The sequence below is a fragment of the Capricornis sumatraensis genome, chromosome 8 (assembly GCF_032405125.1).
Source record: "Capricornis sumatraensis isolate serow.1 chromosome 8, serow.2, whole genome shotgun sequence".
In the NCBI taxonomy this organism is placed as follows: Eukaryota; Metazoa; Chordata; class Mammalia; order Artiodactyla; family Bovidae; genus Capricornis; species Capricornis sumatraensis.
The window spans coordinates 85,397,027-85,411,242 of NC_091076.1; the positions used below are offsets into that span (position 1 = coordinate 85,397,027).

At 52.5% G+C, this 14,216-nt stretch overlaps 2 protein-coding genes across 8 annotated transcripts in view; one reads left to right on the forward strand and one right to left on the reverse strand.

Moving 5' to 3' along the window:
- The window catches only part of DHRS7B (dehydrogenase/reductase 7B), a 43,255-nt gene extending 42,795 nt beyond the window's left edge, over positions 1-460 (forward strand). For all 7 annotated transcript variants that reach the window (XM_068978453.1, XM_068978455.1, XM_068978454.1 and 4 more), the window contains one exon: positions 50-460. In XM_068978453.1, the coding sequence (XP_068834554.1) occupies positions 50-255 (206 nt within the window). In that variant the 3' untranslated portion in view covers positions 256-460. The remainder of the gene's footprint in view (positions 1-49) is intronic.
- A 1,142-nt stretch (positions 461-1,602) lies between these two features.
- TMEM11 (transmembrane protein 11) lies at positions 1,603-10,847 on the reverse strand. Its single transcript, XM_068978122.1, has 2 exons — positions 10,762-10,847; positions 1,603-2,381 (listed from the first exon to the last, which is right to left on the reverse strand). The coding sequence occupies exons 1-2, from the start codon at positions 10,821-10,823 to the stop codon at positions 1,865-1,867; spliced, it is 579 nt and encodes a 192-aa protein (XP_068834223.1). The 5' UTR covers positions 10,824-10,847; the 3' UTR covers positions 1,603-1,864.
- Between the last annotated feature and the right edge of the window lie 3,369 nt (positions 10,848-14,216).

The following is a 14,216-nucleotide window of genomic DNA, read 5'->3' on the forward strand; positions in this document are numbered from 1 at the left end:
CCTTGGGGCTTCTGCCCCCAAGCTCAGTGAGTTTCCTGTTTCATTTCAGTGATGGATGAGACGACAGCCCAGGGCCGAAGTCCTGTGCAGGTGGCCCAAGACATCCTGGCTGCTCTGGGGAAGAAGAAGAAGGATGTGGTGCTGGCCGACCTGATGCCTTCCCTGGCTGTTTACCTTCGAACTCTGGCTCCTGGGCTCTTCTTCAGACTCATGGCCTCCCGGGCCAGGAAGGAACGGAAGTCCAAGCACAGCTAGTGCCCGTCCTGGTGGGCAGGTGGGGCAGTCACCACTCCATGGGGACTGTGTTGGACTTCTGCCTCATGGGTGGGGAAGAAGGGAGACGCGCTTTCCCTGCGGACCCCTGGCCAGGCCTGCTGGTGGGGGACGGGAACTAGGAGGACGTCTGGGAACCAAGAAGGGTGAGAGACAGCTTCCTCCAGGTGGAGGGTCTAAACTCTGGGACATGAAATAAAGGAAGGAGCCTGAGAGCTGTGGTCCCCGAGGGCAGGCAGAACTACGCCTCTTTTATACCTCAGCCTCTGCATCTTAGGGCCAGAAGACACCCTCATGTCACCTGAACCTGGTTCTCAGCGAGGAGGCAGCGGCCTTCACATTGTTGACGGGACCCCCAATGTCTTGGTCAACGCAGCAGATGGTCAGCATGTGACTGGCCTCCCTGTTGTTCAGTGCGTGGAAGCTGCCCTCCTGCACCAGGCTTGTTTCAGTGACAGATTCTGCTCAGCTGCCCTGACGTGGCCGCTGTTTGTCTGCCTCTGGCCACCTCCCCCAAGTCTGGTCTGCAGGCAGAGCCAGGCTCCCTTTTCAGATCTGGCCCCCACTCCGTTCCAACCCCACAGGCTCAGGAGGGTGGTGGGCACTGCACGGTGGACACGAGGTCCAAATCACTGCCAGGTTACCTGTGGACCATATGCCACCCAGGTGAAGACTAGCATTCCCAGGCCTCTTGGAATTAAGTCAGAGCTTCTCTAACTGTTCTAAAATCTTTGGCTCTCCCCCGGTAAACAAATGGCCCCGTCGCCCCATGCACCTCAATGCCTCCCCTGCACCGGTTCTCACTCTGGTATCTGACCTTCCCGAGGGACCCTCTGAAACTCCAGGTGTCACTCACACATGTGCCCTCAGGGGGGCCTGAGCAGAGTCTTGGGGTGGCAGGGCCCCCTCTTTGGTGGAAGACGAGGGGAAGTCTTCCCTCAGCCTGGGGCAGCAGGTTGAACTCAGGGTCCACAGCAAGACAGCTTCGATGCTTAAAAAAAGACACAGGCATTAGTTTGTTTTCCTAATCAGAACCTGGACAACAGAACCCAGGCCCCAGCTCTCTACGCAAACTCAGCAGAGACCCAGAGGCTGGCAGGCCTGGCCTTGCCCCGCCCCACCCGAGCAGCCCCGGGCAGTGCTCCTTGAACAGAGGCCCAGGTGAGACATGAGGCTCCTCTGGGAGGGGCTGGGCCTGCCTGGTGAGAGGTTTATTCTTGCTGCAAGTGGTGCCCGCTTCTGCTGCCTGCACGCTCCCACCAGGGCCGTCACGAGAGAGCAGACACCTGGAGCTGAAATTCTTATCATTTTAATGGTCACTAGCCTCTGGCTGGCTCTGGATGGTACAGTTAAATGACACACTTAACGACCCCCAAGCGCGTCCACACCCCCTCCGGAGCCTTGCTTCCATCACATCCGGCTGCCCAGTGGGCCTTCCACAGCCGCAGGCCCCATGGTGGCGGAAATCCACATCTCAGTGTGACGAGCTGAAAGCCCTTGGTGCACTTGTCACCTGTTATTTCTTTAAAATAACGACCGTGACGCCAGATGCCTCCCCAGCCTGGCCGCCTCGCGGCTCGGCGCAGTGCGGTCATACAGCGCAGAGCTCGTAGATCTTCTTGACACAGTACACCAGGGCCGCCAGCGCTATCGTGTTGTGCAGTCTCTTTCTGTGCAAGTCGTCCTTCCGGACCAGCACCACCGGGGTGGACGAGGTGAGTGTGTGCAGGGGCAGGCGGGACAGTCTGTAGGCGTCGTACTCCACCTGGTACTTGCAGCAGGGGTCAAACTGCCAGGAGATGCCGTAGAGGGTGCAGCAGGCCAGGCTCAGCACGCCTGCGGGCAGGGAGATGTAGTGGGAGTAATCCAGGGGCAGCGCCAGCGGGGTGAAGAGGCAGGCGGTGCCCGCCAGCACGGTGGTCTTGTGCAGGCAGTTGCCCACGGTGATCCAGCGGGCCGTCTCGTCGCCGATGCGCGTGGGCTCGATCACGATGTACTTGTACTGGGCTTCCAGGGCCTGCTCCAGCTCATACTCAAACTGGTCTTGGGCGTTCTCCCCGTTGTAGATCTCGTGCACGATGTAACAGTCTGTGGCCGACAGGCTCACCCTTAGGAAGGAGAGGTGAGGAGAAAAAGGAGACAGTCAGGCACTGGTGGCTGCTCTGTGGCCGGGAGATACAGAGGCAAGCCTCCCACCACCCCTCACATACCCAAAGGCCACTGGGGGCAGGGCTCAGAGCTTCCCAGTCGGCAACCGCGCACGTTGGGACCAGGGAAGGCGTGTGGAGTGAGGTCACCCCAGAATCTCCACGGTCAGTGTTTCCTTTGAAGTGGGAAACAGTTGTGTGTTCAGGGCAGCAGAGGCCGGACTGTCAGGCAGAGCTCTGGGAGGATGGAGGGGCAGTGGGGAGCTGGCTGCTGGTGCCCTTCTGGTCATGCTCCCAGGGGATATGGTGGGAAAAGCTACCCAAGCAAACAAGTGCGCACACTCAGGAAGCAGAGCTTCCTTCCAGGCGAATGAACAGTGGGCCTGATGCTCTCCTGAGGCTGCAGCGGGCACGGTGAGGCGGCACCACTGGCCTCCAGGAGTTAGGCAGGGGCTCTTTATCCTAGAATAGTTAACCGTAACTAAGGTGGGCTCGGGGAAGCCCCCCAATTAAGTCACAGGCCCCCATTAAACTGTGTGTGTGGGAAGAAGCCGTCCCCTGGGGATGGGACACCCCCAGGCACTGGCTACAGGGTCCAGTTAGCAGGGCAGCCTTTCTAGGCAGTTAATGAGCTGAACCACCGAAATCAATGAACCTGGAAGAGATGGTCTTCCTCTGGGGCGTTGCTGGAGTCTCCCGATTTGGTTTTTTAACTCAGAAAGGAGACAGGCTCCAGGTGGGACTCAGCTCCTTAGCAGACAAGCAAACCTATGAGGCATGACCTCAGTCTCAGAGGAGCCATCCTGGCCTGGGATCTCCTTTGTGCTCTCAAGTTCATAATTGAGACAGGCAGCCAGGCAGCGGGAGAGGAGCTCGGGGAGGGCAGGGCGGGGTCTGTACACCCTGCTGACCCACAGAGGGGGTTCTGTGGGTGAGGCCTTGCTGTCGGAATCCAAGTGGAGCTTTCTGGCCACTGAGTCCCTCTGGAGCACTGAGAGCAAGACACACAGACAAGGTCGGAATTACAGAGCATTCTTGCCCAAACCCTGATCTACCTGACTGCAGTGCTCTGCTTGCCTGGCAGACTGTGGCCACCCCAAGTGCAGTGAGAAGACAGGCCCAACAGGAAAGCATCAGTTGAACAGACTGTTCCATCTCGGGGGCATGTCAGTGGGCAGGCCCCACCCTCACCTGATTGCTCACCCAGCCCTTCCCAGCTCCCTGGCCTTCACCTCTCCGGCTGAGCTAGCACCCACCCTGGAGGAAGGCTTCCCTGGCTCCTCCCACAGACATGCTGGGCAAGGCCATCCCCACTGACTGGTGCGTGTGCCACAGGTCCCTCCAGGCTCCTGGCTCAGCCCAGACAGGACAGAGAGCAACAGTCAGTGGACAGGGGCAGTCAGGACGGCCCAGCTGAGGGGGTGTGGACCAGGCGATCACCCGCTGCGGACTCCTGTCCATCACCACGAACTCACCCTCCTAGGGGCCCTCTCACACAGCAGGCTAGGAGCCAGCACAGCGGGCATGCCAGCCTGGGCTCACCACTACTTCTGCTTCAGAAGCCAAACCTCTTTACCCTCAGGAGAGGACGGACTGCAACACCTAGAGAAACAGGTCCCCTGCAGGAATGGGGACAAGTGCAAGGCCCACACAGACTCACAAGAGCCACTCACTCAGAGGACCCACCCTGTGGTCAGCACCCACACCCTCAGCTGGGGTGCCCTCCACCCTGCCTAGACCCCCAGATCCAGCCAGTCCCCCCCGCTGACAGAGACTACTGCTTCAGAAGCCGGGGCCATGGCCACCAAGCCTGGCTACCCCAGTGCCCACTGGAGGTATCAGCCTGTGTTTCTGGGTCAAAAGTAACCCAGCTAAGGAAAGAACCCACTTAGAGGGTTACCTTGAACCATCTCAGCATCACCAGCCAACTTGAACCCTGTACACAAAGGCAAATTAAAAACACCACCAATAGCTAACTGGGGTCCTTTGAGCCTTACTAAGGGACTGTATTTTTTCATTTTGTTGAAGGTGAGAAATGAACAGTAAGAGAACAGTCAAAGGAGTCCATATTAAAAAACAAAACTGAGAGCAGGCTGATAATGGAAAAGCCTTCAAAGAAAGTGAAAAAGTCAAGTAGAGGACAGTGTTTGTAGCCTGCCATCTTCCGTGCTTTTCTGTGAAAGAGTTACGTTTGCTTCTACATGCACAGAACGCTGCTGAGCAGATTTAAGACCTGAGAGTTATGACTGTCCCTGGGGAGGGAGCAGAGTGGGTCCAGTAAGAAAAGGAGCCGATTTTACTAACTGATTCGGAACCCTCTGAATCCAGCAGGTTTTGTGGAACTAGTGGGACTGGCCAGTGCACAGCACGGCCTGCCAGGCTCCTGCTGCTGTGGGGTCAGGGGCTGATCATCTTGCTTCCAGCTAGTCGGTCTCCCCCTCCTCATGTGAATCAGCCCCAGCAGCACCCAGGCAAGTCATCAACGGCACCCTGGGAACCCCATGAAGAACCCATAGGACAGACCCCACACCCTCACAAAGCCAGTTTCAAAGGAACCTGGGATTACAGGGACCTCAGGCATGGAACCCTCAAAGTCTGGAGACTCCTCCCAAAGTCAGGGTTGCACAAGAATGTTCACAGCAGTACTGCTTGGTGAGAGCAAAAGGCCCCTTACAAGAGCAGAGAAAGAGACACACACACGACCAGAAGCACACAGAGCCAAGCAAGTGTCACACACACACACACACACACGGTGTCATGGAGATGATGGAGAGTTTAGGAGTGAGGTGGTTGCTGTCTGCAGGGAGGGACGTGTGGCCAGGGAAATGCTAGCACTTGGTTTATTGATCTTTTCTAAATTATGGTAAAATACATTAACAGGAAATTTACTCTCTTAACCAGTTTAAGTATATAATTCAGTAAGGTTAAATACACTCACACTGTTGGGCAACCAATCTCCAGAACTTTTTTGTCCTGCAAAACTAAAACTCTGTCCCCATTAAACCACAACTCCCACGCTGCCTTCTGCGGTCTCTCCATGAATCTGACTGCTCCAGGGCCTCGTATAGGTGGAACCACGTGATACTTCTTTTAGCAGCTGGCTCATTCCACTTGGCATAATATCCTTACGGCTCATCCACATCGCAGCGTGTCAGGATTTCCTTCCTTTTTCCTTGTATGTAGAGACCACATTCTGTTACCGATCCATGGCTGACGGGTAGGTTTCACCTTCTAGCTGCCGTGAACATAGGTGTAAAAATATGTCTGAGTCCCTGCTTTAATTATTTTGGATATATACTTAGAAATGGAATTGCTGGACCATATGGTAGCTCTATTTTTAATTTTCTGAGAAACTTCCACACTGCCATAGTGGCCGCACCAATTTACACTCCCGCCAACAGTGCACAAGAGTTCCCTTTTCTCTGCATCCCTGCCAACACTTTTGTTTTCTGTTTTTTCAACAGTAAGCCCTACAGTGGTGTGAGGTGGCATCTCATGGTAGTTCTGATTTGTGCTTCCTACATGACCGCTTTTATTGAAATAGGTTCACCCACTTACACCGCACAAGTCAGTGGCTCGACACTGTCACCGAGTTAACACACAATCAGTTTTAGAGCGTCTTCTTCATTTCAAAGAGTAACCCCGCTGCTCCCCATCCCCCACGACCCCCGTTCCTGGCAATCACCAACCATTCCTGGCAATCACCAGCTGACTTCCCAACTCCACACCTGCCTCTTCTGGGTGTTTGGCAGGAAGGCATCGCAGGGCACATGTGCTGGGGCTGCTTTCTTCGTTCAGCCTCATGCCTCCAGGGCCTCACATGTGGTAGCAAGTTTGCAACTTTTCACATGTTAGAGAGGACTTTTGATGGATTTAACATACAATTTTTATAACTCCAAGACAAGATACCTGCTGGAAAGCATTAAAGATGCTATGTATGAGAAAAGCCAATAAAGATGATGGCCCAACAGGTAACTTTTGAAATTTTACTTTTCTTCATAGTTTTCTGTACTTTTCAAAAACAAAAAATAAACACCCATTTATTTTATAATGAGAAAGTTTTATAAAGGTTTTCTTAAACCAGTAGCTTTGTATCCCTTGAGGTAGAGGAGACCAGATAGGCCGAGGCCTCCAGCTGAGGGGAAGGAACCCCTCCTGCTCCAGCAACTTCCTGGGCCCCATGAAGAGGCCTGCACTCCCGGGGCCAAGGTGGTCTCACAGCCTTGTGGTCTGTGTCCCTGTCCCACTAAAGTGGGCACTGGCCCTGCAGCCCACCATCTTTTCTGGTCATGCTGGAGCCAGGTAAACTGAACCAGGACGAGGACCTACATTAGGGACATTTTGGAGTGGCCCTGGGCTCCTGTACTCAGCTCAAACACAGAAGGAGGTGACGCAAAGCTCCTTGAGGGCTGTGACTATCTTCATCACAGTCACCCTCTGCCCCTGCCCCGGGCCCGAAAGTGCCAGGTTCCCAACAGACTTAGAGAAAGTACTTTGGAAGGGAGTGACAAGAGGGCTTCCTGGGTGGTCCAGTGATTAGGAATCTACTTTGTAATGCAAGGTCCTGGTCTGGGAGGATCCCACATGCGTGGGGCAACTAAGCTGGTGCACCAACTACTGAGCCTGTGCTGGAACCTGTGCCCCCCAGCAAGAGATGCCACCACAATGAGAAGACCACGAGAAGCAACTAGAGAAAGCCAGTGTGCAGCAATGAAGACCCAGCACAGCAAAAAAGAGTGACGAGAGAAAATTACAGTGATTAGAGCACCTGTGGCTGAAGAACTGTTAAATTATTGTGAAAATTAAATGAATATATTGTTAAAAATTATTAACAAAGTTGCTTCCCACCCAGGAAGTATGGGGTCATGGGACCACACCAGGTGGTAGCCTTTACCAATCCTCCCCTCCTCCACCTCCCTGGGGTCTAGGAAAACCCACTTTTGGTAAACACCAAATTACTTCCTCAGGAGCCAAGGAAATCGGTAAAATCCTATGCTGTGGACTCAAAGGCCAGTTAGGGACTTCCCAGGTGGTCCAGTGGTTAAGTATCCACCTCCCAATACAGGGTACACAGGTTCAAGTCCTGGTTCGGGAGGATCCCACATATGCATTGTTGATGGGAATGTAAATTGGAGCAGCCACTGTGGCAAATGTGTGGAAGTTCCTCAAAAAAATAGAGCTACCATATTATCCAGCAGTCCTGTTTCTAGGTATAGATCCAAAATAATTAAAAGCAGGACTCACATTCAAACACATTTTTGCACCCATGTTCACAGCAGAATCAATCACAACAGTTAGAAGGGGCAAGGAAACCGATGAGCTGCAGCGACTGAGCCATGTGCTTCCACTCGAGAAAGGCAGGCCCACGTGACTCAAGGGAAGAGTTGGTGCTCCACAAGCAAGACCTGATGCAATTTAAAAAAAAAAAAAAAAGGGCGGGGGGGATACTTCTCTAGTAGTCCAGTAGTAAAGACTCTGCCTTCCAATGCAGGCAATCTGGGTTTGATCCCTGGTTGGGGAACTAAGATCCCACATGCCTCATGGCCAAGAAAACAAAACAAAACATAAAACAGAAGCAATTTTGTAGTAAATTCAATAAAGACTTTAAAAGGGTCCAGACCAACAGCTTCTACTGGAAGCCTAGGGATTCTCTTAAAAAAAAAAAAAAATAACACAACATTGTAAATCAACTCTACTTCAATAAAACAGACGTTAAAAACATGCAAGCGGCTTTCATTCTTTATTTCCATCCCTCTCTTATCCTGGTCTAGACCACCGCTGACTTTTCTGTTCTCTATCTTCACCATCCAGTATATGAGCCACGAGCCATGGTTGGCTACTGGGCATTTGCAATGTGAGTACTGTGGCTGAGGAGCTGAAGTTTTCACTTTAATTTAGATTTAACTGCTGCAAATGACAAGTGGGCACTGAATTAACACAGCTCTAGACTCAAGAACCAGGTAAAGCAAGAACCCACACAGTGTCCCTTCTAAACTGGACAGCCACTAACACAGAGATGACAGCAGCAACTCCTGCCAACTGTCGGGCACCAGGCAGGGCCTTCAAGCACAAGGCAGGCTTTGGAGTTTGTGGCTACGGGCAAATCTGGAAAGCCTGCCCAAAGCATTGCTCCGCTCCAGCCAATACCCCACACCAGACCATGTTTCCTAGAGTGTCAGCATAAACCAGATTCCAACCAAGGGTGTGAGACAACTTGGGAAAGTGGTCTTACAGTGTGGAGCTGAAATCTGAGTCAGCACAAATGTGACATGGAACAAAGTCATTTAAGAGCGCCATAAACAGCCTACTGTAGTCACGGAGCCTCTAGTCGGCCTGGGCTTCAGTCTATGCTGTGGGCAGTTAATCCGCCTGCCCCACCCCAAAGTACTCCCACCCACTGAGCAGGAATGGAGGTGTGCCTGGGCGGGTTAGGTTCCACCCCCGGCCTCAGTGTGCAGCTCAGGTAAACCAGGCCCAGGCAAACACTCCTCCAGCAGAGCAAACAGAGGGGTCCCACAGCCACACCACGTTATCTAGGAGGAGGGCAGATGGTGCCACCCAAACCACAAAACTAGACGCCCCATTCCTGGCTGACACACAACATGTGCATGTACAAGCAGAGCCTGCTGTTCAGGCCAAAGAGTGTAGTGGGAACACTAAAGGAGACCCGGCATGTAACTGCAATGAGTCAAGCTGTCAGGTAGGAATGATGAGCACCTGCCCTGACCAAAGAGAGCCAATGAGAGCTTTCCAAGGGGGCTTTAATGTGAAGTTTTTCCATTTACAAGCACTGGTAACTTAAATTCTTTTAAAAACTGAGAGTCACAGTCAAGGACTAGATTCAGCCTTTGGGATCCGCATTTGCAAACTCAATTTTGAATTAACACTTGTCTGAAACCAAAGAGAAAAAAAACCCCATATCTAATTTCTTAGATCAGTAAAGGCTTCTGTTTCGCTGGCACGGCGCTGTATGAAGTCTGGGTCTCCCCATTTGGCTCTTTCTGTTGTTTCTATCCAGTAAGGCGATCACCTCCGTAACTTTTTATGGTAGGATCTAAGAAACGCTGGGTGGGAGTTGGAAAAACAAAAGTACCTGCTAGCCATTTACTGCTGCTTCTTCAAGGAAGAGGAAGTGCAAAAGAGACAAGGTTGGGTAACTCTGGGCTCAAGAATAAAATGCAAGCTAGAGGGTTCTATCAACACAACTAACCTCAGCTGGTAAAGAATCTGCCTGCAATGCAGGAGACCCGGGTTCGATCCCTGGATCGGGAAGACCCCCCTGGCGAAAGAAATGGCAACCTACTCAAGTATTCTTGTCTGGAAAAATCCAATGGACAAAGGAGCCTGGCAGGCTACAGTCCATGGCGTCCCAAGAGTGGGACACGACTTAGCGAACTAAACCACAACCAAACAGAAGGCGACCGCAAAGAGTAGGTGGTGCAAACAATCAAAGAAAAAGAATAACGCAGAGTAGTTGGGAGAAAAGGCGGGGGCGAGGCGGGGAGGGGGGGAATATAACTTTTCTGTTTAGCAATCCTCATTGGGGGAAAACAGAAAACAAAACACCACGGAGATCCTGCTGATTTCTGCCGCACCAGCCCACTAGTAACAGAAGGGTCAGGACAGTACAAGGCGTGTGACTCCACTAGTACATCTGCTTTCCCAAACTTCTGGTGTCTGAACAGCTTCTACTAAGCTGAAACTGTTTTCCAGAAGCAAAAACTGTAAATTCAACACGAAACACGACAACTACTCCACTCTCATCTACAAATGAGTCCTTCACATCCAGATCCACCTTGGGAAGAACCAAGCCCCCGGTTCCCTACTCACGCACATTCGTTAGGGAAGGTCACTGCAAAGGACTTCCACAGCAGGGGCGCTCACGGAGACGCCTCCAAAGTCCCAAGGGTCACCCCCGGGCGAAAGCGGTCAGCTCCCCGCCCGGAGCAACAGCGCGGAAAGCTGAGGCCCCTCGGTAACCGTGCGGTCCGTCCCGTCCGTCACGCACCGGGTCCCTGAGAAAGCTTCCCCTTCTCCGTCCCGAGAACCACTCCTCGCTGCGGCTTAGAGAAGACTACGCGCGCGGCCAGGTGGGCGGGGGCTCCGGCGCCGCTCGGCTCGCTGCATACAGGCGGGTTCCGCCGCGGCCCGGCAGTGCCCAGCCAGCCATCACCCCTCCCCGAGCCGCCCGCTGAGACCGCGTCGACCGGAACTGAGACCCCGCGCGCCCGGGGGCGGACCGGGGAGAACCCCGGGGTGGAGGCAGGGACGGCGCTGCAGTCCAAAGAGCCCTGCCGGTTTCCCGCCCTAAACAGCTCGCGGGCAGCAACCCGCGCCTCACCTCTCTCGAGCGCCGCCACCGCCGCTGCCCGGGCCGAGACGCCTCCTTCCCCACGCGGCCATCTTGGAGACTCTCCGCTCGCGAACGCCTCGCGCCGGGCGGCCTCGCGACACCGCGCGGGCGAGAGGGAGATGTAGTCCAGCTGCCTTCCCGGACGGCGCGCGAGGCGGGAGCCCGGCCCCGCGAGACTACAAAGTCCACAATGCACAGCGCCCCGGAAAGCCCGCCCCGCGGCCGCCTGGGAACGCGGGCTCAGACAGGCGGCGCTGAGAGTACACTTCCGGACTAGACTTCCCCCGGCCGCCTGTGCTTCGAGAGCTTCGGTCGCTGAGGTCACAGAAGGGCCACTGCCACTCATCCCCCAAATACTCGGGAGGCAAAAGAGACGAGGTCCCCGCCGCCGCGGAGTCCCTGCTGCCCGACTGTTGGTCGAGTGGGTTTGGAAGCGGAGAAGGGGGACAACGTAAAAGTGCGATGGCTGTAGAGAGAGACGGCCGCGCGCATGTCCCACCCGCGTCCGGCCGCGGTAGCGAGGACACAGCCCCACTCTCGGGTGTCTTCGAAGGCGGTTGCTGGCTCCTCACCCCGCCAGTGGGAGCCCTGCCTGGACGCTGCCCAGTCGGGAGTGCAGACGGAGCCCAGTGACTCCTGCCGGCTGTCTCTTCCTAGTGGGGGCTGATCTGGGGGCCGATCTGGGGCCCCCTCGCAGCTCTGGAACGTATAGTCCCTCTCCTGCTTCCGACCGATAGCCTTGCTAGACATATTAATTAGACCTGTGAACATTTGAGCAACTCTCCTGTCGAAATTTGCTCCGAGGTCAGAGACGGGAGAACCACGGGCCTGCTCTCAGCCTTTGGGGCTGGCGGAACCTGCTGAGCCAGGGCCGGTGGGCTCTTTGGTGTAGGTGTGGCTCCTGTCTTTGAGGAGTCCCCAGGATTTCCTTCCGGTTCACAATCTACAATAGTCTTAAATAGTCAAATCTTCTTAGAAGCTCTCAGTACCTACAAGATGCAACTCAGGCTCCTTAGCGCAACCCGGAAGCCCCTCCGAAATAGAGATCGCGCCCCACTCCAGCTTCAGCTACCTCCCTTTCCTGCCTAAAGCTGGCCAGGTTAGCAGATTCAGAGAGTGCGAGTTGAACCACAGACGGTCCATGCTGTGCCTAAAATGCCTTTCTCTCCCCACCAACCGCCCCTCAGCAGTACCTGCTCTTCAGTTGGGGTCACAGTTCCACCTCCAGATGCCAGCACTACTAGAGACAGATGAACGATGACCACATTGTCTTGTGGTTAGTCTGCTTTCTCTGGTTTGCTGATTCAGAGGGTTTCCTAGGGTTCTAGAACAGGTGGGTTTGAAGTGTGGCTCTCCATCTGGGACTGCTTATTTAACTGCTGTTTCTTTGCCTCCTGGTTTCCTTGGAGTGATACTAGCTAGCACCTCTCCTAAGAGGACCAATATGAGTATTACATAAGGTGACACCTGAGGAACTCGGCACACAAGTAACAATCAACTGACTTAAGTCACGACAAGCCCTGTTCTAAAAAATTGAGTGACTTTTATCTTCACAACAGCCCGATGAAAGTGATACATTATTAACATCATTTTGCAAATGAGAAGAACCTACCTGATTCACTCTCTGACCTCATGTGCCAGGATTTGAGCCCAAACTGTCTGGTTGCTGAGATTTTGCTCCTTATGGTACCACTCAGGAAGAGTCAGGCTGGGGTCTAGTGCACAGAGGAAAGTGCTCAGAAGCTGTGGACCTGGGATCCTCTCCCTGCACTTGCACATAACTTCTAACAGGCTGTTTGCCTCAGCCTGCTAACGAGCAGAGACCCCTCAGAATGTCACCTCTTGATCACTGCTAATGCACAGATACCCAGAAGCATCACAGTCAGGTTTCCCTCCGGATATAGTAACAGCTCCCACTGAGGGCACAGTCTGAATGGCTGGAGTTGGAATTCCTGTAGGCCCCCAGGTACCACTGACTGCTGGCAAAGAGGTAGCCTACAAGGGCAGATGGGTTCTAGCTGGTCTGGCACTCAGAAATCATGTGCCACTTCCCTTACCACCCTTTTCTTCATTCCTTTTTTTTTTTTATTCTTCATTTTTTAAAGGATGTATTTCTTTATATATATATATATATATATATATATATATATATATAACTGGAAAAGGTAAGTTTTCATTCCAGTCCCAAAGAAAAGAAATGCCAAAGAATGTTCAAACTACCGCATAAGTGCACTCATCTCACACGCTAGCAATGCTCAAAAATTCTCCAAGCTAGGCTTCAATAATACATGAACAGAGAAATTCCATATGTTCAAGCTGGATTTTAAAAAGGCAGAGGAACCAGAGATCAAATTGCCAACATCCCTTTGATCACAGAAAAAGCAAGAGAATTCCAGAAAAGTATCTGCTTCATGGACTATGGCTGAAGCCTTTGACTGTGTGGATCACAACAAACTGGAGAATGAGGGATGGAAATACCAGAGCACCTTACCTGCCCACTGAGAAATCTGTATGCAGGTTAAGAAGCAATTGTTAGAACTGTACATGGAACAACAGACTGATGGACTGATTCCAAATTGGGAAAGGAGTACATCAAGGCTATATATTGTCACCTTGCTTATTTAACTTCTATGTAGAGTACATCATGAGAAATGCTGGGCTGGATGAAGCACAAGCTGGAATCAGGATTGCCAGGAGAAATATCAGTAACCTCAGATAAGCAGATGACACCACCCTTATGGCAGAAAGTGAAGAGGAACTAAAGAGCCAGTTGATGAAGGTTAAAGAAGAGTGAAAAAACTGGCTTAAAACTCAACATTCAAAAAATGAAGATCATGGCATCCAGTCCTGTCACCTCATGGCAAATAGATGAAACAATGGAAACAGTGAGAGACTTTGTTTTCTTGGGCTCCAAAATCACTGCAGATGGTGAGCGAAATTAAAAGATGCTTGCTTTTTGGTGACAAACCTAGACAACGTTTTAAAACGTTACTTTGCCAACAAAAGTTCGTCTATTCAAAGCTATGGTTTTTCCAGTAGTCATATATGGATGTGACAGTTGGACCACAAAGAAGGCTGAGTTAAAGAAGTGATGCTTTTGAACTGTGGTGTTGGAAAAGACTTGACAGTCCCTTAGACTGCAAAGAGATTGAACCAGTCTATCATAAAGGAAATCAGTCCTAAATATTCATTGGAAGGACTGATGCTGAAGCTGAAGCTCCAATACTTTGACCACCTAATGCGACTCATTGGAAAAGACCCTGATGCTGGGAAAGAGTGAAGTCAGGAGAAGGGGATGACAGAGGATGAGATGATTGGATGGCATCACCAACTCGATGGACATAAGACTGAGCAAGCTCCGGAAGATGGTGAAGGACAGGGAAGTCTGGCGTGCTGCAGTTCATGGGGTCGCAGAGAGTCAGACATGACAGAGCAACTGAATA

Coding starts and splice junctions, on each gene's coding strand:
- TMEM11 (XM_068978122.1), bottom strand. CDS start 10,823: ATGGCCGCGTGGGGAAGGAGGCGTCTCGGCCCGGGCAGCGGCGGTGGC. Junction 2,382..10,761: donor GGTGGCGGCGCTCGAGAGAG/GTGAGGCGCGGG, acceptor CTCCTTCCTAAG/GGTGAGCCTGTCGGCCACAG.